The sequence below is a fragment of the Equus quagga genome, chromosome 1 (genome assembly GCF_021613505.1).
Source record: "Equus quagga isolate Etosha38 chromosome 1, UCLA_HA_Equagga_1.0, whole genome shotgun sequence".
Lineage (NCBI taxonomy): Eukaryota > Metazoa > Chordata > Mammalia > Perissodactyla > Equidae > Equus > Equus quagga.
Genome location: NC_060267.1, coordinates 37,603,032 through 37,630,191, shown reverse-complemented (window position 1 = coordinate 37,630,191; position 27,160 = coordinate 37,603,032). Strand labels below are relative to the sequence as shown.

Below are 27,160 nucleotides of genomic sequence, written 5' to 3'. Positions count from 1 at the left end.
CCCAATTTGGATTTTGACGCCACAATGAACATTCCAGGCAGGAACCATTTTTATTCCCACCACAAATTATCATCATTATTTTTTAAAAGATGTTCTGGATGAACCTCTTTCCTAGAGGAAAGCTTGATTACCGAAGGTCTAATGTGAAGGAGTTTTTCCTTCCAATCAAGTTGCTTATTTGCCAATCAAATCATTCTCATATTCTCTCTCTCATCTCTATTGAGGCAGTATTATCCTTATAATAATCCCCAATATTGTAAAACCTTAGTAATTAATACTAATTTTGATGTAGTTATGCTTACTTAGTGAAATGGCTTGATTAGGAACTATCTTATTGTTTTAAACTATGCTAACTTTGAAAGGATATATAACTTTGTATAGGCCCTTTGATTAGTCTTACTTAATAGGAAGAAATGATGTCAAATTAGCATCTCCATATACAATTGGCTCTTAATCTTGAAGCTATCTCACTTTTTTGGGTAGTTTTACCCAGTATAAAGTGTACAGCAAGCAAATAACATCAAGGTTGGGGCTGTTTTTTATTTTTGTCCTTTCTGATGCCAAACTTTTAATATCAAGTTAACTTTTATAAGAACAAAATTAATTGCTAGCTCATACAGGTTGTGGTTTAATGTGACATTTTCTTCACTTGATCACACCCTTCTAGAGAGACTCTTCTTGGACATATTTGATACTTTTAAATAATTTCTTTCAAAAGGCCAAGTTTCTGGCTTGTTACTATGAACACATTGAGAAGGCCATTATTAATGGTAGGAAAAACTAATTCTAGTGAATCCTTCTTGTTCAAATTGATTTATAAAGTAAATGATTGGTTTTGATTCTCAATAGATTCTAGTAAATAGAGATTTGCATCCTTCATTTTAGCAGTTCCATGGCATAATATCGAATACTTGACTACAATACAGTACTCCCATCAACTGAGTCCTGGAATTTCACTGTTTTGAGAATTTATCAAAAAGTGATGACAAATTTATTTTATGTTTATGGACAATAGGAACTTCTTTAAAGCAGATGTTGTGTCTCCTGTATTGTAATTCTTAACATGCTATCACCAGTTGATCAATGAGATGGATGGGATGACACTCAATGGTACTGAGGATTCAGAACACACTCAGGAAAAATAAATTGTAATTTTCATGTACATTTCTCCAAGTCATCAATTTAAAAGGCTTAGATAATGCACTCACTGTGGCCATGTCGATGGAAGCTGTCGCTTCATCCATGATAAGAATGCTGCTCTTGCGGACAAAGGCCCTAGCAAGGCAAAACAGCTGTCTCTGTCCAACGCTGAAATTCTCCCCACCTTCAGTGACAACGGCATCTAAATCAGAGGAAGAAGCAAGGATTTCATTAAAGACACGCTACTACCATTTTCCTTGGGCAAAGTAGTAAAAAACAGGTTATGCCCTATAACAGGAAGCTGGATATCACTTTGTACTGGTGCAAGGATTTCATATGTGAAAGGTGAAGAGGAATTTTACTTTGGGAAAATGGAGATAATCCTGGGCCATCCTATTTTTGACAATAGATGGTAAATTACCTCCTTATAGTAGGATATAAAATACGGTTAAACATTTTGAAGACTGGAAGACCTTGGAGATTATTTAATTATGTAATATAATTATCCAAGGAGATTACTCAGTATAATTATCTAAGGCCCAGATAGATTAAGTGGCTTGCCCAAGATCACATAGCTGATTGGCAGTAGAGCTTGACAGGAAACAGAATATTTTCAAATTCAATACCCATTCTCTTACCCATCCCACTGGACTATAAGCTCCAAGTGGGTAAGGACTGGGTTTGTCTTTGTTCATCACTGTATCCCCAGCACTTACCACGGTATCTGACTTAGTAGCTGAATAAAACATTGTTCTATGGATAAACAAATGTTTCCTCATTATCACTTCCTTTTTTTGTTGCCATGTACATTTCATAAACTATTATTGTGAGTTTCAGATGAATTCTGTTTCCAAAATATCTCTTTTATTAGCATTCAAATACTTTTTTGTAGCATCATGAGGGGAAATTTCTATTGGTTATATTCTCACTGCATCAAATTCTTACTACTTTTCATGCTTGGGGGCTACGCATTTTTTCTCCAAATTTTAATAAGGAGGATGCTTGAGATGATGAATGTTCTTCACTAGAGTTGGCCTGAATTAGAACTTCATCAAGCAGTTGAAGTAATCTCTATGAAGACAACGAGCATAAACAACGTTCAATTACATAGTGTTAATCCAATCTCCTGTTGCTTACACTGTACCATAACCCCAAACACAATGCCCCCACCATTCAAAACAGGTACATGCAACTCTCATGTTAGTGAAGAGGACTATAATGATGTAATTGCCTGTCTTTCCAACTATTTATGGGGGAGATGTCTCTAAATACCAAGGGAGAAAAGTCTATAAACATTATCAATTTCTCAAGAGCACTTGCTGGGCTCTGAGACATCAAAAATTATTACGGGAAAGTTCATCCAGACCTCTGGAATTACTCCCACAGTCTGACATTGGCAAGGTCAACAAAACTGTCCTTAAAGACATGCTGTCTCAAATTTTGTTTGTGAGATGCCTTCTCTTTGAGACTTAATTAAAATCATAAAAGGTATCATTTTTGAGTAGGTCTTCTTTCCCAAATAAACTAAACAAATAAACATGATTTTATTTTGTAGGTTGACTTTTTTTTCAACTGGATGCCAAAACAACACAGTCAATTTGGCAACTACATGTTATGTGTTAAAATTAGAATATCAACCAACTATTATCTTTCTGATTGCTTTCTTAAATGAGTTCAGATTTTAAGGAAGCAAAAGTCCGAAACCAGAGATGTTCATTTTTATGAATTAAAGACTGTATCATGAACTCTAGGTTGTTTCATTAATCACGCCGTTCTTTCATTATTCATGTTGTTCTTTTGTTCTGTCATCAGTTATTTACCAGAAATTGTACTACCTCTAGGACTGAATTTATACCACTGATTGTTTGAGTACATGTTTCATCCACTACACAAGTGATCAAAACTGATAGTACAGAAAGGTAACAGAAAATAGTCTTCAAAAATATTAGGTTATATAAATAAAAAGAATATACTCTCCTGGCAGCAAAGAAAATGGCTGCCAATGTGGAAAAACCACCTGCTCCTAAATGGCACGAAGCATTCTTTGAACCTAACAGCCTCTCAGTCCTCTTTTGCATTTACTGAGGGTAAGTGAACATGTAAATCACATGACAGAACAACCACAAGGAAATATTCTGATTACAGTGAACTGTACCTGTCAATGGTGAAATGACTAAAGAGACAAATGTATTAATTGGAATATTTTGGAGTGCTCACAGACAACAGAATGTTGTACAGTTCATCCGTTGCACCTCACGCAAAATCACTAGATTTTGAAGTGTCCTAATGACTTTAGGAGATTATTTTAAATATAAGGGGATTTAACACCAGAATTAGGTGATTCCAGCATAAAATGAAGAGAGAGAGATGTAGAATTAATTGCATATGTAAAAAATAAATGTATGATTTAGAAAATATACCTAGACCTCCTGGTAGAGATTTGACCATATTCTTCAACTGAGCAATTTCTAGAGCTTCCCAGAGTCTGTCATCTGTGCATTTGCACTCTGGATCTAAATTAAACCTGTAGGAGAAAATAATCAGCTAATTAGTCAATAAATAAAAATAAAGGAACTTTTATGCATGTTTGCTTATTCCTCTTCTTTTCTTAAAATCTAAGTCCTCTCTGTTTTGGTTACTGCTGTATCGCCAGGATCTACAATAGTGCTTAGGACAGAGCAGGCATTCAATTCATGCTTGATGAATGAATGAACGACCTTCATGTCATGAAAAATGGTTTTTGATGATATAATTAGTAAGCTTATATGCATGATAAGATATGATAAAATTCATTACTGGGATTCATCCACTTCCACATTATGTTTACTACAACTCTAATAGTGTCTAGGAAAATATTCCTACAGAACTGATGCGAAATACACAAATTCTACATGGGAACATACAACGCTGTTTTAGACGAGCTGTGCTGCACTGAGCACAATAGTAGTATTCATAATAAATATATTCAGAGAGAAAATTTATTATGGTATTGCTAAATAACTTGGTACATCCAGAACTTTTGATTAAATATTGAGCAATCTTCCACACATTTTCTCTTCAAGACAAGGAGCAATCAGTAAAAGGAGGTAGCAAATACTTCTTTGTAGTTAAGTGGATGGAAGAGGGGAGCAAGAGGGAACGGAGGATGGATGAAAGGGGAGGCATGCTCTGGTGGAGGACGCCATGGTGGACTGGGGCGTCAAACTTTATTTGGAATCACAGTTCCACCACTTACTAAGTGTATGAACCTGGGCAAGTTACAGGTTCTCTGAGGTTCAAAAATCCTCATCTGTAAAATGGGGATAATAATACATATACTTGAGCAATGCTCTGAGGATTTAATGAAACAATATATTTAAAGCACCTAGCAGGTAGTAGATACTTCCATTCTTTTTTCCCCCCTGTGGTAAACTACAAACCAGACTTGGAGAAGATTGTAGCAGCATCTTAAAAGCAGTTTTGGCTGAAAGATAAGTCCTGAGGGGTGGGGGGAATCAAGGTATTAACCAAAGTCAGTCTCCACTGAGGCTAGGCCAGACACACAAGAGACAGGCAGGCTAGCTTTAGGTGGAACACCTCATAAATGTCTGCCAAGAATCACTGCCCCCAAGCACAGGGGCAAAAGTGACTTTTGTAAAATCAAACTGAGAGGGAAGTGCTCCTAGTGACATAAAGGATTAGCTTCTACAGGTTAACGCAGCAGCTCTAGGGGTCCCCAATCCAAATTGTTGGACAAAATGTTTGATCTTGTACTTGCGATAATGTCATTTCACAGCTACTTGAAAAGCGATTCTGAGCAAGACTCTCCTACGAGCCAAAGGGTAAATCCTGAGGCAGACGGGTTTCTGCTGGATACTTCACCCACCTAATAGAACCACTGAATAATATTGGATCCTGCAGAATGATGGAAAGCCTAGAACGTAGCGTGTGCAGTGGTAGTTTCGAAATGTCTATCCCATCAATGACTATCTTTCCTGTTAAAGAGAAACAAAAATCAGAGGCATGCAGTAAAATCACAAGAAAAATATTTGTGTAAAAATTGAAAGTACTTTCCTAGTTCAGTGTTGACATTCAGAAGATGAAGCTTTCCATTTAAGTATTAAAAACATCATTATACCTCTCTAAAAATTATATACATTTTGATGATATTTTCTCTTTCTTATTTATTTTCTCCTAAAGCGATTTCCAGTTTTTATTCAGTTTATGTGGTTCATGTGAACCAAAAGTACTTTCTTCCTTTAGTGGGTCCTCTTCCTTCCAATATTCCTTTATCCTGGTTCCCTGCTTTGTTTTCCCTTCATAGGACACTCTACATACTATTTCCTGATCTTTTTACTGTCTCTCTTCACCAACTAGAATATAAGCTCCTTGAAGACAAGGACTTTTATCTGTCTTACTTTTTCCTGTGTTGATTGAACAGTATAGTGCATTACAAATAAGAAAGTAAATTCTATGATATAGACACCAAATTTTAATTAATTTCTCCACACTGTACATAGACTTATAGAGACTTGTGCAATCTTGATGTCCTCCTCTCAACTTGATAGATTTATTTTATCATATCACTTTGTGCAAAGACAATATTGCCCTATGAGATGAGTGTGCCAGGTGACAAATGGCAGCTGGAGTACCTTTTCCAGCTGGATTTAGATTCAAGAGTAGGCAAGGTGATTAGCTTAAACTTTCTTTCAGGAATAATATATTATCTATTAAAATCTTAATAGCCTAATGCTATAAAAAAGAGAATCAGTCACTGATAGCCCACATGGGATCTGAAATGATGTTTCTGGATTCATAAGCATCAGGTTAATCTAATATGTTGTCATAACCACAGTTTTTTAATGAAAAGTGTCCATCAACTGTCTTGAGATCATGTAATTGACTTACAGTGCAAATCCCACTGAAAATCCTTAAAGTATCTGTGTATTATTATGAGCCATGGAAAGAGTAAGCTGCTAACAACCCAGTGGCAGATGTTTACTCTGTTCCTGAATCTAAACCCAAAGAGACTGCAATTACCACAGTTCAACTTTGTTGTTTAGAAAGTGACTTCTTTATCTCAAGAGCTGTTGTGTAGATTAAATTAAATAATATAAACTCTCAAGTACAATAAAAATGTAAAGTACTATCATTGTCATCATAATCATTCCAGATAATAACAGTAAGCACTTTTTTGGTCAAGGATGGTCCAGCACATTGCTGGATCTCCTTTCATTCAAGATGGCTTATGTGCTGGCCTATTTATAGGCCACTTGATAGACTAAATAATGTGACATATTTTTTCTAAAGCAAAGACTAAATTATTTCCATGAATCATATTATTAATAGTTTTGTGAGTGAATAAATATTTTTGTATATTGTCAACATGTGCTTGGCACTTTACAGCAAAGGTTGCCTCCTCACAAAATATTCAGCGTTATTAAACAACATTATTAAGACGGTGATGGTTGGAATCATGTACTAAAATTAAAAATGAAGATTAGTTGTCTCCTTGCATTTTTTTCCTTTGATGGAAAGCTAAATTTTTCATCTGTGGAAAGCAACACAATCTTCCTCTCTCTTCCTTCCTCTTGAAATGCCACCTCCATCTATTGCTATTCAAAATTGATGGCCTTGTTTTCATTTTATCAGTATTAGAATTCTTTAACAACAATCTTCACAGTTGAATGTAGGGCTAATAATTTTACTTCCCCAATTCTATGTTCTTTATTTACTTCTGGACTGTTTATCTGGGATGCCTGCCTCAAACTGTGGACTGTAGGACAAAAAGTCCTTATAAATATTTGCTTTTAAATTCTGCAGGATTAGGTAAGTTGATGTTGCATTTTTTTAAAGGTAAAGCATCACATGGCCAGTGAAAAAATTTAGTTAGTAACTCACCATCAAATATATCAACCATTCTGAAGAAAGCCAGAGATAAGGATGACTTCCCACTGCCAGTGCGACCACAGATGCCCACCTAAAAAAGCAACTGTCACTCAGAGAAGAGGACTCAGACAAAAGACAGAAAATGGGCAAAAGTATTTTTAACTTAGAGAAGATACCAAAGTGAAATGGCAATTCTACTTAAATAGTTACACTAAAATCATCATTCCCTTCTCAGATCTGCCTTATGAATTATCATTATTAAGATAAGAAGATGGAGTCCTCACTAAATCGTCAATGATTCTGTTCTAACTCTTCTCGTTTCTATGTGGTCGTGTTGTTTTTCCTTTGTGGCTTAAATTTTGCATTTTGTATATTGTTGGTCTAATAAGTATTCCATTTTATCTTAGAAGTGATGATTTTTTAATAAAAAGTATAATGAGTCAATTTTTTTCTGTACACTCGGTCTTCTTAAAGTAATGAAAATAAATCATTTGGGGACTAGAGTTAGTACAAATGCAAAAGTTCTCAAGGGGATGTCTGGTATGGTTAAGAGCCAGAAGGCAGAAATTTTGAAAAACACATGTATTGTTGACTTTCCTGATCTTCATGGGAGACTAATAAATGGCAATAAACTTAGAGAACGTGTATTTGATCCTGATCCTATCTCTCCCTTTTCCCGTTCGTGTAGATAATCTGACCTGTAAAATGTAGGGAATATTGTGTGAGCCCAGTGAGAATATACTTGGCTGGGATGTCTCAATAGCTTAGGTGGTGACAGAATGGTTCCGTCAGAGGTTTTGTATGAAATAAATCAAATGGCAGTAAGCTCCATACCTTTTGACCAGGTTTGATGTAAGCCTTGACGTGTTTAAGAACAGGTTTCAGATTATTTTCATATCTGACACACAGATCATGAATCTTGATCTCCCCTTCCTGTGGCCAATGTTCTGGAACTTGAGAAGGATCTGGGGGGTAGGGGTGGAATAGAGGAAGACAGAAAAAGAGAGAGAGAAGGAGGGAGGAGTAGAAAGAAACACACACATACTTACATACTATACATACAAACATATACATTTTTTTCTAAATTTAAAGTAATACTGAACAAAATTCTGTGGGGTTTTTTCTTACATAAAAATTACATTCAGAGTAAAGGCCTTTAGATTAAGAACTTTTAAAATAGTTTTTTTGGTTTGTTTTTGGAGCATTAAACAGCATTAAGTCTCTTTAGCATTCCATCACTCAATTCTATTCAAGATAGTTCATCTATGAATTGATTCATTTGTTCAGTCAGTAGGTCATCAAACATTTGAGTGCTCAAAATGTGAGAGATGTTGTGCAAGGCGTCGGGAATATGGAGATGAAAGACATGCCTTAGGTGCTCGCTGTGTCCTGGGGGAAGAATACAAGTCAGCGTGTATGGTACTACATGGAGAGCCACATAGTGGAGACCAATTTAAGGTACTCTGGGAGCACAGATGGTGCTAACCCAAGGGTTCCAGGAAATTTTCAAGAAGAGATGGTGCCTGAGATAAATCTTAAACAACGTGGGATGGGGAAATTTGTTTCAAATATATACAGAGAGAAGAATAAAGATAAAAAGAAAGCATAGCACATTGGTACGACCAGAGTGAAAGGTGTATGGATAGATGAGAGATGAAACTGTATCGGTGGGTAAGAGTTGACTAATGAAGGGTCTAGTGGTCTTAGCTAAGTTATCTGGATTTTGCTCTTGAAGACCTGGATAGTTATTGAAGGATTTAGGCAAACGAATGCATTTTAAGCATGAGATTTGCATTTAAGAAGTATTATTCTGTCCTCAGTATTGAATTTCCTGCCAATTTTATTTTAGCAAAGCCGAGAATTTCAGTCAGTATTTTAAGATCCAAGTTTCTTGACATTTAAGTTAATAAGGTCTTGAGAAAGAGAACATAATAAATAGTTCATAGTTTAGACTGGTAATTAATGTAATAAAGTCTAAATATTTTTATAATTCTCTTTAAATATTACTAAATAATATCTATTTGGACTCTGGCCGTATCCAAGACTTTTCAGTCCTAAAGAGTCATATCATTTCAGGTGTACCTAGTCGAGCAAAGTCAAGATGAGAGGGGATTCTCTGGATATTGAAGTGGAAAACAAAAACAAAAGTAACAATGCATCTGAGATACAACTGATATTTGTATAAAATAAATATATAAGTGAAACAAAATAATATTCAGAACAATACCCATGGTGCCTTCATAGTTCTCAGACTCCATCGTCAAGAAACTGTTTACTTTCTTCACTGCTCCCATCTGGACCTCCAGGTCTGCTAAGTTCCTCACAACCCAATTCAAATAGTTGGTTATCTGTGTCAGGTGCCAAAAAAATTAACATATTTCAAATGAAGTAGTAATTTTTGCAATCACTGGATATTTGGAGATAGAACGACTTGGACCATTCATATACATCATGTGGTACAATTCATAAGTGCTGCAGGATACCAAAGACCAGAGAGGATGTCACGGCACAAAGTGGGCAAAGAAGGTGTCTGCTCTTCTTCAAGGGGCCTCAAATGTCACTGTTTTATGAAGTCCTGATTTCCCTGCACAACAGATAGTTGCATGTAGCTCTGTTTGCACTTATCTCATTCATATTCATTATTTTAATGTCCCCAAATAGATTGTCGATCACTCAGGACAGGGTTCCCAAACAGCTGTGGGGGTGCTCTGACCATAGTGTTCGAAACGTTTCTAAAAATTAGTTCACAATATCATGCTATCCATGCTATCACAGAATGCTGGGATTGGACCTAAATCTACTATTATTTACAGGATAGCATTTTGTTATGAATTTCAAACTTCTCTAACAGCCATGAGTAAGAGTTGATAATAACTACGGGAAGTACCTCCAACACTGAACAAAAAGAGAGAGAAATTCATGTATACCTACCGTAAGTGCATACAAAAGACCTAAGCCCACCAATCCAGAATTGGAAGACCCACTAATGGATGCAATAGAGGCGGTGAGGACAATGCAAGCTCCCAGATAATCCTAAAAAGGAGTAAGAGAAAATGTTAAAAGATTTTTCCCAAGTTCTTAAACCAAAGATCCCCATCAACTTAGAGAGAGGATCACTAAGAGACTCCATGTCACTCCTTGTGCATTCTGTTAAGTTTCAGAGGAAACTAAGATACACAAGAATGATAGCTCACACAGTTAGGGCTGGAATGGGAGCGATGCAAGGCTTTCATTATATCCATGTAGATATGTGTTCAGAGAAGTTAAATACTTTGCCAGAAATTAAGCTGTAATTTGTGGTACAACCAGGATCAGACATGGTGCTTCCCCTTTTCCCCCCTTTCTACTGCATTTCGTTGCCAGAGAGGCAATTATTTTGGGACTTGATTTTCTACCTTACATTTCATGCCTGCTCATGTCAGGGTTGGGATTAGCTCCTTTGTGTGCTTGCAGGCCCTTGCAGAAATGTGCCTCTCATTAATTCGTTGGAATTTGTATTTGAACTTGTGGTCAACTATCTGACCTCAGAGTCTGGGACGTTAAATCTACAGATTTCATGGAAATAAGACTAAGGGTACAATTGCTCCTAAATTAGAAGTATGGGCATGTCTTAGAGTATCTGAATTGTCTATGACTCAATGATAAACTCTTTTGTGAAATTTTAAAAGTTCATTAAGGCCAGCTTTACACTCAAAGGAGGGATAGGGGACATCTGTCCATTTTCTAACACCCGCTTCCTTCCCCATTTCCCAGCACTCTTAGGTATTGTTACGTCTTTTCATTTGAAAAAGAAATCTTAAACACTTGTCATACTGAGGTGTCATACATCCCAGAAGCAGGTAGAATTTCAAGCATGAACACTTTCTAGAATCATCTGAAGTGTCACCTCACTGGTGATGACCTTTTCTAGCTAGATACATCTCTGACCCCTCTAAAAAAACACAACTAGTAACTAGATGATAAGACTTTAATTGCAATAATGGAGTGTTTAACATACTGAAGTCAACAAATGGAAGTTTCTCAAATCAGCCCCCATGTGCGTATTCCTACCTCTTTTTAAAACAGCTCCAAAGATCAAACTGTTGGGGAACAGTCGCTGATCTCAGAGATATGAACCAGAGATCTGGGTTCAAATGCTGGCTTTGCCAATCACCGGCTAGTCAAGTCATTTCACCCCTTTGAGACTCAGTTTCTTCTTTGGAAAATAGAAATGATACCCAATTCACAGGGATTTTGAAAGCAATAAAAATGTTACATCCCTGTTAGATTTCCACACCTCCATGTATCAGGCTGTCTTTTTAGCCCTAGATGACTTTCAAATGTTTGAAGCAAGCTTAAAAATTTGTGGGCACGATAAACATCAAAGGTTAAAATAGGCACTAAAATTTGATCCTACAATCGTTCCCATGATCTTTACAAAGAATAAAGAAAGAAATCACGCAGAGCTAATCCCTGAGGCAGTGAATTCCACAGGGGTAGTAAATACTTCTTTGAATTGCTTCTTCTTCCCTGTATCCATTTGTTAACAACTTGTGAGATCCCAGTCAGACGCTTCTTTTTCCCTTTATTTGAAGCAATAGCTACATGGATGCAGAATCTAACCAGGCTGGGCTGCTCTTTTTTATTTTATAAATGCCAGTGTGCTCCCAAAATACTTCTAAAATATTTACAGCAACGTGAATTTTTCCTTCCAGCTCTCTTGTGTAAAGTTAGTACTTTCAAAGTTATCTTATAAATTCGTTATTTCCATATTACTCTTTCAAAAAACACTCGTAAAGATTTTCTGTGTTAAGTCCCAGAAACTTAGTACCAGAGGATACTTCCAGCAAAATGTTCCTGGCTTGATACAAAGAAACATGCCATGCCGCTTCTGAGAAATTTCTGTGGGCAACATACATGTTAAGGGCTCGAAGCACGGCATCTTTTTATTAATTTCTATTCTCCACTTCCACCCAGCTGACCTCTTTAGGAAGAAGAGCCACATCCATCTATCCATCCATCCATCCATCCATCCATCCATTCATCCATCCATTCATTCATTCATTCATAAATTCTTTTAAAAGTATAAGCCTTCCTTTCGTGGACCCACCTCCAGCTCTGGAGCTGTTCCCTATCCCATTGTTCCGTTTTATTTTCCTCTAAGCACTTAAAGCTATCTGAAATGATCTTATTTGCTTATTTGTTCATATATTCTTTGTTTATCTACTCTCTCTAGAATCTAAGTTCCAAGAAGACAGAGTCTTTGTCTAAATTTTTACCACTGTTATCTCCAGTCACAGGAATAATGCTAAATACACTGAAAAGGTCTAGTAATTCTTTATGGAATAAATGACTGGATAAATTCATCCCTTCATAAAAACATTCACTGAGTTTTTCTATGAGCCAAATATCTTCTAAGTCAAGACTTCTGAGTTTTTTAAGGATTCCTATGAATCATTTCATTCTCCACTAGTCCCTTCTCCAGACTTTAAGAGCTGAACATGTAAAAATATTACAAGGATGCATTTCTGATAAGGTGAGAAATCCAACATGAAGTTTTAGGATCTTTAATCCCCCACTTAGGACTGTAATATGACTGTCTCTTAGAAAGCTTTGCTGTGCGTAGTGTTAGGGGTTCTTTGCTGTTCTAAAGTGAAAAACACTTTAGGCCATGAACTTCATCATTCAGTTCCAAATTATTATTTTTTTACTATTTTAATTGTGGGGGAAAAAACTCATAAAACACTGTGTTCTATGTTACAAAGACCAGATCTGGATAGGACTAGAATAGAACAAGACAAACCAAAAAAACAAAATAATCGCTAAGTCTCAACAAATGGAAATTAGACAGTAGGCCTAATATAAATATTACAAAAGAAATGCAAAACCTTATGCACTCATTGTCTCTCTCTCTCTCTCTGTTAAATTAATTTACCATGGAATTTTTATATCCTATATTGGGCCCCGACTTCACCTATTATACGGAAATAAATGGTAGATTCAATTAGATGATAACTTAAACTATTTCCTATTGAATTCAAGTGGTAATAGATAGGTAGGCCTTATCCCGGCAATAGAGCCAGCAAGAGAAGTAAAAACAGGTGAAGAGAGAAGACTCATTAATAAACAATGTATATTTCCTGGGTCTCCTTCACATGCTTAATGTTTTCAAAACTACTTGTAAGGTTTTCAGTATGATCATTAGACATGATTATTTTAATTATTAGTACAATAAGTAAAATATACCAAAATTGACATGTAAAGATAATGTATAGAGACAATGTCTTTGACATCTCAGAATAAGGCATAGCTTTTTGAGGTACATTTACAGCAAATTTTTCAAGGGATGAATCCATTTTCAAAATCTACAATCTACTAACTTCAAATAGATGTGAGAGCTTAGAGGCCAATATGTCTGCAGTTTAGTATCCATAACATAGTTATTTTATTTATTATAAAAATATTCTTTCCACTTTTTGGTTTTTTAGAAAGTGCTATTCATGTTTTCTTTTAGTTACACCAACTAGATACTTTTCAGCTCACTCCTGGATTATTATCACCACTCAAAACTGTTTTTGCTAAGGAATCGGAAATTTTCTGCAGGCATTTGATCAGAATCTTACCTTGATCTGCATAAGAGAGGAAGCACTTTTGTGCATGATGTTTATCAAGAAATCTCATAGAAAAATCACTAAATTCCAATAAGTTTCCTACAGATAGGACAGGAGTACAGAAATGTGAAACTGATTGATAATGTAGGAGCTGACGTTAGCTCCCATTTTCCGCTTCCTTTACCATTAAACGTAACAAGTTTAATGAACTAGAAAGTGGTTTTACAGTCACACCTTTCCTTTCCTCTCAAATATGTGAACAACAAAATGGCTTAAAGGCAATAAATTAAGAAAAGAGAAGCAGATAGTCTGAATAGCTCTCACACACAGCAAATACTTAGGGATCACTAACAGCACTCATTCTATTGCTAAGGCCTTGCACATTCTAACCAATCAATTCAATGAAAACACACCTGTGGTCAACAGGATACAATGGAATGAGAGATTCAACGTAGACAATGGAGCTACTATGTATGTGAATTGCACACTCTCAAAGAGAGCCCACCCCAGGCCATTTTAGCTGTAGAGTGATAAATTATAAGTTTCATTGAGTTTGTAAATTCAATGCTCCTCTCCAGAAGGAAAACCTTTGATTCTCATGTCAAAACAGAGGCCTCTTGTCAGATTTCTAGCAATTCAATGACATCTATCTATATGTGGGATTATAGTGAAATTGTAATTTTCTTTAAAACAGACTTGTAAATAGTTAATAGCAACACAATCTCTTTCCTTCACACAGCCCTTGGAAGTACAAATCTACAGGACCACCAAGTGTCTGGGAGAATATATTACGGCCTCCAGATTACAAGATCAGTGCACACCTGTCTATCCCGGAGTTAGGAACACCCAGAAAAGTTCTGTGCTGTTTCACAGAACAGACTCTCGTGCAAGTTCATCCTGAAGACTATTTTCACTTTAGCCTGTTGATTCTAAAAAACTTTTTTTGGCTTCCTGATGTGAATTTTCTTTTATCCTTTCACCACACAGCAAGACAAAGCCTTGGAAAGACAGCCTTTAGATAGAGTTACACAATTTTTGCAAATGGAAACACTGATGCCAAAGAACTGGAATTGTTTAGTGCAGAGGGATGAAGCGAAAACGCTGTGCTGAACAAAAGAACGTAAGCAGCGTTCAAAGGTTAGAGTGGAGTGCCACACTGCACACAATTGTGGCCCACTTCACTCCGCACTAAGAGGAAAACCACTTCCCTCAGCTGCCAGAGCAACCCGGGTGGTCAGAGTGTGGCTACTTTTCCACCCACCAAATTATTTTATTCTTTTAGACTCTCATCCTTTTTGATTTGAGTGTGCTGTGACCTTTATTTTTTCCCAATTCAAAATGAATAGGAAATGAATATGGGGGGTGGAACTAAATCTTCCATAGGGAAAACTGTTTACCCAGAGAAAGAGAATAACTTGGGATTGTCTTAACTCTGACTTACCATGACCAGGAAAAGAAGAGAGAGCTACGTATTTAAAAAATATCAGATCATAAACAAAAATTGGATGAGGCTCAAGGATCTTCCCAAATTCAACAAAAGGTGTTTTTACTCTGGTTTCCCTCTCTTCCTTCTCCTTGAGATTTTCTATCTATAGAATTCAATGGGATTGCTTGGGAAAGTTAGAATTGGGAATGAAGAGAAAGGGAAGAGCCTCAGAAAGCTATGGTGAGTTTTCTCCTCTTTCTCTCCAGTAAGGTGCTGAATCGCTGCATTCGAGTTGGTGAAATCCCCAGATCTGCGTCAGAAAATCTTGCTTGCCTCTTCTGATGTATGCCCAATGTTGTACCTCTCCTTCTACCAGGTTAGTTGTGTTTCTGCTGTAGGAACTCCAAGAATATTTGCTGTAAGCAGACATTTTTGTTAACTTAGTAAGTAAAATGGCAAAGAACAGGGAACAGAGGGGGTTGTGTTGATACTGTGGATAAGATCCATGCAGCTTCACTGGGCCAAATAGAAGTTTTCATTACCTATTTTTTAAAAATGACTTACAAGGCAGAATATGTCCAGCTGTGGGGTTCAGAGAGCAGTTCACACCCTGGTCTCCAAGGTCCTGTATCTCAACATTCATATTTCTGACGCAAGATCCATTTATTTCAAACTGGAATTGTGTCTCCGGTGATGCAGACACGTCCACAGAAGCACAGTAGTAATGAGGTCATTTACATGTGTACAATTGGGAGAAAGGTTATTTCCTAATAGGAGTGATCTCTTTTATTTATTCAACACTCCCACTGTGGCCTATGCTCTTGGGTTATAGCATCTATATTCAAACAAATATTCTAGTATTCTAATATTCTAAATATTCTGGTTCTAAAGAAAACTCTCAGTGTACTCATAAGAACAGAAAGAGAGTGAATCTCGTTTTAAGTTGGATCTCAGGGATTGTCTAGAGGAGAGAGAGAGAGAGAGAGAGTGTGTGTGTGTGTGTGTGTGTGCATACCCATATACACTTATCGACACTAAATACAACAGACAAAGGAGACAAGTCATACAGAAAGGACTTTGAACGCTGACTTCTGTCAGCAGTTATGCCTGAAACTTTGCAATAAATCAATGTTTCTTATCAAAATTTATCTTTACCCATCAGAAATAGGAGCAAAAGATGCCTTAATTTTTTGGACTGGTTTTTAAGGGAGAGTTCTGGTATGAGACTAGACAGCAAATCTTAGAAGGATTATAACAGAAAACAAAGAAAAGACATAATAACAAATGTATTATAAAGTAACAGAGAGAATGGCAGATTCTGCCCTTTCTGTTGCAGATATTAGTATTTTCTTTAGGTTGCTACAGGTGGAACTAGAATTCTTTTATATTCCGGTAGGTCCAGCTGCCTTTTCACGTGGGGGTTAAAGCAGTGGGTTGTGAGTCAAGTAAACGGGCCCGTTCTGAATCTGGCTGCTGTTCCTCTCTAATTTTTCCTGACCTTCCCTTTCTTGGCAGTCTGAAGGGTCTAATATCTTGTCTTCTGGCTACAAGAATGGAACATATGGTTTGCTTGAAGATGCCTGTTAAACACTTGTCCATTAACCTGACAGTAGGAAGTGCTAAAGAGCAGAAACAGAAGTCAAGTAAGACACTCACCTCAGGCCCAAAGCAAACGCACTTGCCCCCTGAAAACAGACTTGATCTCCAAGTTTAGGAAAATCAAGTACAAAGGCTACTACTGACATTCTTCCCTTGTGATTTGGGCACATTCTTTCACTAAGCTACTTTATCATTAATTCTATTATTCAGATGATTGTTTTTTCCTTGGAGAAAACAGAAATTTAAACAAACAAACAGAAGCTTAAAACAAGGATTTAGGGTCCAGATAGGATCTAGGAATAATGTTTTGGTTTTGTTATAAATCCTAAGCAACACTTCACCTGCCTTTATTGTGTAGGTAATTCAGGAGACATTCTGTCCTGCCCCCACAGCTACCTAGAAAGAATTTCTTATCAACAACCAATGCTTCTATCTGAAATCTGTGAAATATAATTGTGCTATGTTGCCGAATAATTTCTACATAGTAACTCATACAGTATTAGAGAATCTCTGTAAACCATGAGAAATCACGACAACTAAAGCTCACGATTCCATATCAATCTGTATCCATCCATCAACAACTCAGATTTTAACTTGGGCTCCTTCATTTTAACCTTATCAAATTTCCTTTTCCACCTGCCTTCTTCGATCTATTGAGTTTTGAATGAAAGCCTGCAGACAGTAGAGATGCTTGATCAGTGGAAGTGAGGTCTAAGAATGGTAGAGATAGGGTCAGCCCAGGTGGTGTAGCGTTGGGTTCATGTGCTTTGCTTCAGCAGCCCAGGGTTCACGGGTTCAGATCCCAGGCGTGGACCTAGCACCACTCGTCAGGCCATACTGTGGCGGCATCCCACATAAAGTAGAGGAAGATTGGCAAAGATGTTATCTCAACGACAATCTTCCTCAAGCGAAAATAAATAGGAAGATTGGCAACAGATGTTAGCTCTGGGCCAATCTTCCTCGCACACACAGAAAAAGAATAGTACAGATAAAGCTCCTTTTCCTCTTCACTAATGGATGATTATTTTAAAAAAAAAGATTACAGTCAACTCATCATTACCACCATATGAGCTTATTCATACTACAGATTATGCAGGCCAGTCTGCAAACTATAGTCTCTTCCCTCTGGAACTTGCGTCTCATCTGTCTCCTACTTCCTACTCCAGCTGGCTGGCTTGATAACCACTTACCAGGGCAGGTACCGTTTCCATTCATTTATTCATTCATCCATCCATTCAAAAGATAAATTGAGTGCATTTGCTAATCAGTGAGCTAGAGGATTTATATTATTACTTTTTAATACTAACACTCCCATGAGGAAAAAAAATTTACTGCTATTTTATAAATGGGGAACTGGCACTCAAATAAATTCATTAACTTGCTGGACCAAGTCTGCCAATCACAAAGCTGATGCTGGTTCTCCTACTTCATATGGGAAAGAAGAAAGCAGTAGTTGCTTAATCGCAGTTTTTTTACATTTTGTGCTAAGGTGATCCTAAATTGACTTAAAACATGAAAAGTCACCGTCTCTTCCAGGCCTGTCCAGCTCAGTGAAGGAAATGAGTGAATCTGTTTACTTGTCAAATTTGCTCTTTTGAAAAAAACCCGAAGTTATACAAATATTTGCCATTCCATTAACTTATGTAATCTAGAGACTAATGAACATGAAATGAATTTTTGCTGTTTGGGCTATTTGTGTTGCCATTAGCTAAAACATTACAACAAATTTCATCTGTAAGATAAACAAACCTGAGCTATTTTAAAGTCCAGAAAATGTGAATCTCAGTGGAAGACTAATTTTTACAACTGGCTCCCTCTTTGCACCAGGCCTCCTTTCTGTTGGGCTTCCATTTCGAAATCATGAGATGAACGTACCGTTCTGACCTCTAGCCATCTGTTGGCAGCTGAGAGAAATAAGTAGGCAATGTTGTTTGTGTCTGTCAGTTCCAGCATACGTTGCTTAAATCTGGTTTCATGCCTGCAGAAAACAAAAATATTATGATGTTAGCCACACAACAGGAGAAATAATAAAAAACAGCCACACTTACTACTACACTATTTACTCAACATAGTGACAAATGGCTGGGATGAATGACTAGTAAAAGGACTCCTACTTCAAAATAAAGGCCAGCTGCTACTGCTCTGCGGCACCCTGACTTAGAGATGGTGTGGTCCCGTGTTTCTTTCCTTTCTCAGACCCCTGCTGCAAAAAGGAATCTGTCTGATGACAAAGTCCTATTAAAGATCATTTCATAAATTTCCATGTAATTATTGTGGCCATGAAAACGAGGCATGACCTATGTTGCAAGGGCCTTACAAAAACCAGGATAAATTGTACAGAAATGCAATAGGTTCTACCTGCTTTTTATTGCATTTATTTTACGTTTCCAAATGGCACAGTTAGAGTTGGGTGCCAGGTGCTGGATGAAAACCAGGGGAGACAGGAAACTATGCATTTGTAGCAGACAAATATATACTTTTAAATTACTCTTTCTGCCTGGTGTTTTTGGGAACCAAAGAAGGAAACTGTGGTGACAGGAAGCAGAAGATGGGAGTCTTCGGAGATGGCAGATGTGCTTGTTAAATAAGGTATCTTATGCTCCAAAGTTCAAAACTATTTGTAAGGATGGTCTTTGCACAAAAGTAACTCCTGGGCTGCTGTACTAACAGGGTTCTATGACACGTACAGTTGAGATATTTATCCTTGACCAGAGGAAGGTCATTCTTGGTGAACAATATAATCAGACCAAAATCTGTGTTGCAAATTAAACTTCTAATAAAAACGTTATCCATTTGAACCTGTGAGCCATGCTCTCATGGACACTCATGCTAAATGTGAGAAAGCTTTCCTAAATCATAAAATTGCCTCTTTTCATTTTTCGACTGTTTTCTCTGAATAACAGTAACAATGGAAAGCTGGATAATATAATTAAAATAACTGGTTTGAAGGCTGGAGGAAACACCAAATCGGAATGTGGTTTATTCGTTCTCTGCGCCATGGCTAGCCTTGTATAGACCTCCTGTCTACGCGTTATGTTTAGAAGCAACAGTCAAATTTCATCTGACAGCCCAGCGGTGATTCCTGTTTGATAAACGACTGCCATAAGTCCCCCAAAATCTTCAAATCAATTTGCAAAACTTTACAATAAACCATCACTTATATCAAAGAATGAAGAAGTCTTGGGTGGGGTGTTCCCTTGGCCCCTGGAGCCATCCATACAGGCCAATATAAAGCAGATACTTGATATCTGGCCAATCGATCTGATCATTCCAATATGCCAAACCACATAAATCAGATAATTGAATCAGACAGCAACATCTGATCTACAATAATCAAAGGATTCTACAATCAGAGCCAAATAATTACTTCACTTTGAGTTATGTAGCCTTGACCCAAATGCCATGCACAAGAGGACCTGCACTGAACAGCAACACACTGGGGCAGGACTAAGCAGTCCGAGGAGCGTGACTCCCCTCGTGATGATCCTTTTAGAGATAACTAGAGTGAATGATTAAAAGGTAGGATGGTTTACAGGGTCATAGGATTTACTAAGATAGTGGATACGAACTGTAAAGACATATATCCATGTAAGGGCCATTCATTCTGTACTTGCAATGTTAAGTAGCTTTTCATCTACTCCTTCAGAAACATTTAGCAAGCACCACCTCTAAGTGAGACATTAGAATATATATGAACAAGACAGGACTTCTGCTCTTGAGAAGCCCACTGTTTAGTGAAGGAGGTAAATATGGCATTAACAGGCAAGGATGGCACAACACAGAAGCTAGTTATAATGGCATTATGCACAAAATGCTACATGAACGTAAAGAAAGGGGATGATCTCCACTGACCACAGGATCAAGATGGTAGGGAATAGCGTGGAGGGTGGGGAGAGAAAGATTAAGCAAAGATTCACAGAGGACTGGGAGGATGGTCTGTGTGAGATTTTAAGGGATGAGCTGAATTTTTCAGGTGAACAAGAGAGGACAAAGCACTGGATGTAATGAGAACAAACATGAGCAAAGGCACAGAAACAAGAAAACTCAACATGTTCAGGGGCTCCAGACAGGGTCCTCTCCCTAGAAGACAGTGGTGATGGAGAGATGGGAGGTGGGGCCAGCTGGCCCGAAGCCAGTGGATTACATTTGAGATGAACATCAAACACTTCATTTTGACAAAGTGCTTTGTCTGGGACTCTTCCTACTCTTTCTTTTGTTTTGGGATATTGTTTCAGACACACTCTTAAAGAGTTTGTAAATGGAGTTGGCAAGAGTCTGAAGCAGCAGTGAGAGGGGAGGGGTGGAAATGCAGCGAACATTCTTTCTGTGTGTTTCTATTTGGCAAGAAACTTTCTGTTTTCCTAATGGAAACTTTGACACACTCAGTCTGTATCTTTTCATCCACATCCAGCTCATCTTCTGAACATTCTTAGACCTTTATTCTGTCAGACAAAAAAAAAAAAAAAATAGGAAAGGTCACAGAAATCTCAGTCTAATTTAACTGTGATACTTTCATGGTAAACTACTTGAGGGAGTTCGCTGCTCCATGTGAGTACACCACGAACCCTGAGCGCAGGGGAGGAAAGGCAGCCTAATCAGTAAATAGTAACTTTCCAGAAGAGCTGAAGACTCTGGGGACTCTGGGTAGCCTGAAAAAAGGGAAGAAATGGATGGAAAAAAATATGTTTGATTCCTGACCACAAGCACCAAATGTAAAGATTCTAGAATTTTATTTGTGGTAGCGGGATCCTCCCCACATTTTCAAACTTCCTTTGGTTTAACAATGCTGATATTTGTGATATTTAATATTTATGTTGAAAATGAACCCTGGAAGAGCTAAATCTGGGTGACGATGATGCAGATGCTTTTATATAAAAGTTGGTTTGTCCTTTGTTTCTTCCAATCAGAATTCAAGCCTTGAAGGTTAACACGTAATATCTTGTTCTTCTTACAGCAACCTAGAATTTTCCTGATGTAAAACTAGGGATAGTCATGCTAAATTCTGTTCGTGTGTCTAGGGAAGAAGGTAAATGAAAAATCTAAAGCTGGATTCTTGGTCAAGCTTCTCTTTCATTCTAAACTGTCCTCATTTCCTTCAAGATGTTTTACCTGATTCTAGTCCTCATCACTCTTAGAAAATGACCTCAGCTTGTTCTTCAGGGAGAAAATAGAGGCTGTTTTATGTTCAACCCATCAACTTCCTACTGTTCCATCTACCAGCTTGCCTGAATCAATGTTGGTAAAACAGAGTAATAACGCAAGCTTTTGACAGTCATTGCTTGCCCCCCACCTGCCATATTATCCTACCTGTTTTCTTTGAGATATTCATCTGGGGTGGAAATGAAAGGCTATAGCTTTGTAGTCTTTATATATCCACAGCAAGAGTAGTACCTAGCATATGATCAATACTCAAAGAAATTAATTTCAAAGGACTTGCTTGAAGAAAAATGTAATCTTTAATACGGTGCACTCAATGAGTACAACTGGTCATTGATGACTACTATTAGAATATAAATTTTGCCTTAAATGCACATTCAATGTCAATAAATAGTTTTGCCATCTGCAATAAAAAGCATTGCACATTCTGATGGGAAAACACACCACTACAGAAAGTATGAATGTTTCCTTATGAAACCTATGTAGATTTATGTAGAAATTCTGTCATACAAGTTACGGATGATTGTATCTTTATATTCCACTTTTTGACTCAACTTTACATATATAATATATTCAATCTCTGATTGAAATCAATACATATTTGCATTTATGGTTGCAGAAAGATATAATGATTTAAGATGTCAATTTTCTAGATTAAATGAAATATTCAATGATGCCACCTTCTTTTCTGAGTTTATGTGATCAGGGAAAACAAGGGCAGGTAATTTTTTAAGTGTTAGGTAAACACTCCTAATCAAAAGCTTAGGTTATTACCCTGTTTACCAACATTGAAGAAAACTGATTAAATCCTAAAATAATTTCGGTATAATAATATTTCTTTTATTATTATTCACACATTTATTTTAACTTATTTATTGAGTGCTTATTTGCTAATCACTGTGGCTAATGCTTAACATGCATCATATCAATTAGTCCAAGGACCCTAAGAAACAAAACTGATTTCCCCATTTCACAGATGAGGAAACTGAGGCTAGGGAATTTAAGAGCCTTGTGTAAATCACAGAGCTAGTATTTTTCCAACATGGTGCTTCAGTCTTTCTTTATTCTTGTTAAAATTTCAGATGATTAAACTCTAACTCTGATCATTTATTGCCACATTTTTCTTACTTCTAGTTTAGAACACTGCCACACACACAGTGGCCATCCAAAAAATGATAGCAATTATCAGTGATTTGTAAGTAAATATTTGTTGATGATTTAATTGCTTAATCAACAAAATGAAAACATGTTTACTCACCTAAATGCCCGAATGGTGGTGAGCCCTTCAGCTGTTTCTGAGAAGTGGCAAAGCAGAGGGAGCTGGGTGGTATCGTCAAGTTCCTGGAGGTCCCTAGGACAGAAAGAAGTGCAAAAGTAAACTTGACATGCATTCAGACTCAAAGATCTCTGTGTTCATTCTAAATTAAGGTTATTACTTGTCATTGCAACCAGTTTCCTTTAGCATCCAATTAACAAAAACTTCAACAGCTTACAATCTAAAGAGGAAGAGAAAGATGGGTACCTAATGAATATGGGTTCATGCTGAATATAATATGTTGTACAAAAAATATCAGCTTTGTTAACAGCTGAAGTAAACTGCATGGGAACACAGAGGAACGAGTAATTAATTCATATGTAGGAGATGGTACTATTTTCTTTGAGCAGGTGGAATTTAGGGCAAATCTTAAACATGAAGAGGGCTTCAACCAAACAGACAAGAAGTGCATTCCAGGTAAGGGGACAAGAAGAGCACACACAGAAGACTAAAGAAGCTGGCAAATTCAATCTGCCTAGTGCCCAGAATTCTTTGGAGATGTTGTAGCGGGAAAAGGCGGTATAAAGGATGGGTGGGACTAGACTGCAGAGAATCTGGGTGGACTGGAAAAAATCACTGAAGACTAGAAATAAAATGATCAGAGCTGTGCACGAGCAACATAACCTGGGAGACAGTGTAAAGGATGAAAGAGAATGAGTGAGTTACGGTAGTCTATATAAGAGATTGTTTTTAAGTTCTGAATGACTGTGATGTAACGAGAGTTAAAATTGGGGAAGGATTGTGAGATGGTCTCCTGGAAGTAGCCTTCTAAAGTGCTACAGTCAATTAGTTGTTGCACGGTGAATAAGATAGGAGTCAAATATGACTTGGTTGTTGCTTAGCCAACTTGGAAAATGACAGTGCCTTTTACACTGAATAAAGAGATTTAAAGAGAAAGACAATGAGTTTGCCTTTGGCCACAATGAGATTGAATCCCTGCCTTCATGGAACTTCTATTCAGAGGTCCTCCAAGGAGATATATATATAGGCTGTTCAATAAATGCAGTGAATGTAATCGCCTGAATCTGATGTTTTCCTAAAGATGCACACTCATGACAACTTTTCTTTAAACCATAAGCTAACATTTCTAGAAGATAGGCTAAGAGTTATATTGTGTTTCAAAACATTCCTTTTTTTTCTTTTCAGTCTTGTCTTCTGCCCTTCTCTAGGTCTTTGTGGTCCAGGGCACTAGAGTAGTAGCATTGACATTCACCTGCCAGAGTCAACAGAATTGATTAGACTGTTACATCATCTTCAACAATGAACTCAGTCCGTTCGTGGCTGCCTATGTGGTTCCACAAACAAATGCAAAGTCTTTTTTGAGTTACTAAAATGGATTTGCTCACTTTAGCCACTGCAGATGAGGGGAAGAAAAGGAAAAGGGGAGGAAGAGAGTGAATATGAAGGAATGCGAAGTCTGCTATTTTAAACCTAAGTGGCTATTTGTAAATCTGACACAAGCGACAGGTGGTCACTACATTGAGGTCCGTAGTGAAAGGAAAAAAATTAGGAAGGAGGAACCTTTGTTTACAGGACTGTATTTTATGAAACCACCAAGGTGAGGGTACAGCTGGATCTTGTATTTTTGTAAGTAGGAAACGCTTAACTTACAGAGCTAACCACACATGAGATCTTTGATTTTCCATACTCAAAATGTCATGGTATTTCCTGTTGCTAGTCCCCCACTTTAACTCCCTCTGGTGTTTACAAAATAGTTTGTTAAGTTGCCTGAGTTTTTCAACATGGGTGAGTCCTGCAGAGTCTCAGCATCTAGAAGGGTCTTTTCGTCTGTGAGATTCAGTATCATATGGTCATATTTGATAACTTTCAGAGAATTTCAAATAAGAACGGTTTATAATCCATTATCAATGTTAATTCTTTAAAAATGATCATCTCCTCCATATTTTGGTTACTCATTATCAATGCTAACAGATTGTTCTCTCTTAGAATGAACAAAATTCACCATTCGAATTTATAATGGACTAGGAATACTTGCCCAGCCTTGGCCCTCAATCTGTATTGCTAAGAGGCAAAAATAGGCCCAAGCGAGTATGTGATTGAAGTAAGACACAATGGTTTGATCTTAGTGGTGAGAAGGTAAGGATAGATTTGAAAACAACCAGGAGAAAAGAAGTAACTGAACTTTTCCGCCCCTCAGCAAGTAGCATCAGCAATGATACCAGGAGACATGAAAGAGTGAATTTGATGGCTAGCCTCTCCCTTTTGCTCTGAATTTGCTACAAGAAAGGGAATGAGGCTGGGGAGAAAAAATACTCTAGATTTCATATAGATCTCTAATATTTGAAGGACCCTAATTCATAGCCCTGAGGGAGAAACCATTATATTTTTTAAATTAAGAAATGTTACATGATATATTCAGAGGTTCCCAACTATAATCTTGCCTTTCCTTGTTAGCTTCGCCAATTTTTCATCTTCCCTGCACTCAAGTCCTATTAAATATTTTCAGTTTACTGAATAAACTCAATATCTGCCTTCCTATTCCGGCACTTAATCCACATATAAGGGTTACTTTATATATCTTTTATCTTCCCAAGAGACTAAGTTTCTTGAGAACAGGTTCTTGTCATGTTGATCTCATCATATGCCACATGGCTCACAAAATTATTTGCAACATAGTAAATGCTTAACAAGTGTTTGTTGAAATAAAGTAATTATGCTATGATACTATTTATAGCAGGGCTTCAAAGTTAAACTGGAAAGTTCAAAACAAGTGGTACTACATTCTATTTAACTCCTCAACATCTCAGCAAATGACACATATTATATTAACAGAAGAATTTAAAATTCATGGCTTTCTTTTATTTATTTGGCTGGATATTCAAGTGCATGTTAAATGATCCAATCTGAAAATTTCCAATCTGTTAAAATCATAGCACTGATATCAGACATATAGACAATATTATCTACTTTTATAGTCATGACTCTAATGTACCTCTTTAACCATTTTGACTTCTACTAATTCTTTTACAGAATGTATTTTACACGTTTGAAAATATTTTACTATTTTTTCCCACTTGTGAAATCTAATGATATTAAATCACTTTTCCTTTGGGACTATGCTTGATTTCGTAAGTTTTATGTCAATGTCATGTTCAGAAAAAGGATCATGGAATGAAAAATTTGGCATAGTCTGTAAACTCAAAACTCAGTAGATCAGTCCACATGTTAATATACGTCTGGGGCTATATCAGCCTTAGACAACCGATTACAGAAAAAATTATAATAGATCTGCAAATGAAACATAGTATCAGGATATGTTTCATCCTGTTAAACATAGGTTGCATCTCCAAATTCCATAGCTTATCTTGAAAAACACTACAGTAAGTGTGGATCACAGTAAATCACATATATAGGCTTTTGAAGATGAAGAGAACACTGTTTTACTTACTTAGAGGCCACTCGGAAGTATTTCTGGATAAAATAAAAGGCGACCCCAAGAGGCACAAGAGCAACCAGGAACACAGGGGTAGCATAGGAAATCATGCCAATGGCAGACAGGCAGAGCAGTGTTGAGCGAGTTAGAGATTCCAAAGTTGGAGGGATGTGCTGTTAGGAAGGTAATTTGAAAGGAAAATGTTTTAGCTCAAATAAAGCATTGGATACAATGCAACAAAATATTCCTTTTATATTTACATCAAGTTATACAGTTAGTTACATAAGTAGTATATAAACATTTTCACTGTAAGCAATTCTCCACTCTTTCAACTTCACTCACTTCCCATAGTTTAGTATATTTATCCATCTGTCTACCTATCTACTTATCATTTGGCAGTTATCTACCTATTTATCTTGGGGCTTTTATATAAGTGGCACTATACTATAAATCTTATTTGTCGACGTGTTTATTTTACTGAACAGGATAGATGGCAAATCTTCTCACGTCACTATATACAAATCTACTTCTTTTTAATGGCTGCATAGTATTAAAAAACATATTTAGCTATTCCTCTATGGTAAGATATTTAAATTAATTTTCTGCAATTACTTACTCATATCCTTTGTGTGTTTCTGGTTGGTTTATCTTCCTTATTGATTTTCATATGT

The 27,160-nt window shown here is 36.9% G+C and overlaps 1 protein-coding gene across 12 annotated transcripts in view; it reads right to left on the bottom strand.

Moving 5' to 3' along the window:
- Window positions 1–27,160, bottom strand: part of ABCC9 (ATP binding cassette subfamily C member 9) — a 123,589-nt gene that overhangs the window by 7,843 nt on the left and 88,586 nt on the right. For all 12 annotated transcript variants that reach the window (XM_046679543.1, XM_046679536.1, XM_046679526.1 and 9 more), the window contains 10 exons: window positions 26,505–26,662; window positions 23,039–23,131; window positions 18,499–18,601; window positions 9,940–10,041; window positions 9,236–9,356; window positions 7,843–7,973; window positions 7,021–7,099; window positions 5,006–5,114; window positions 3,561–3,664; window positions 1,209–1,342 (listed from right to left, as the gene is read on the bottom strand). In XM_046679543.1, the coding sequence (XP_046535499.1) occupies window positions 1,209–1,342; window positions 3,561–3,664; window positions 5,006–5,114; window positions 7,021–7,099; window positions 7,843–7,973; window positions 9,236–9,356; window positions 9,940–10,041; window positions 18,499–18,601; window positions 23,039–23,131; window positions 26,505–26,662 (1,134 nt within the window). The remainder of the gene's footprint in view (window positions 1–1,208; window positions 1,343–3,560; window positions 3,665–5,005; window positions 5,115–7,020; window positions 7,100–7,842; window positions 7,974–9,235; window positions 9,357–9,939; window positions 10,042–18,498; window positions 18,602–23,038; window positions 23,132–26,504; window positions 26,663–27,160) is intronic.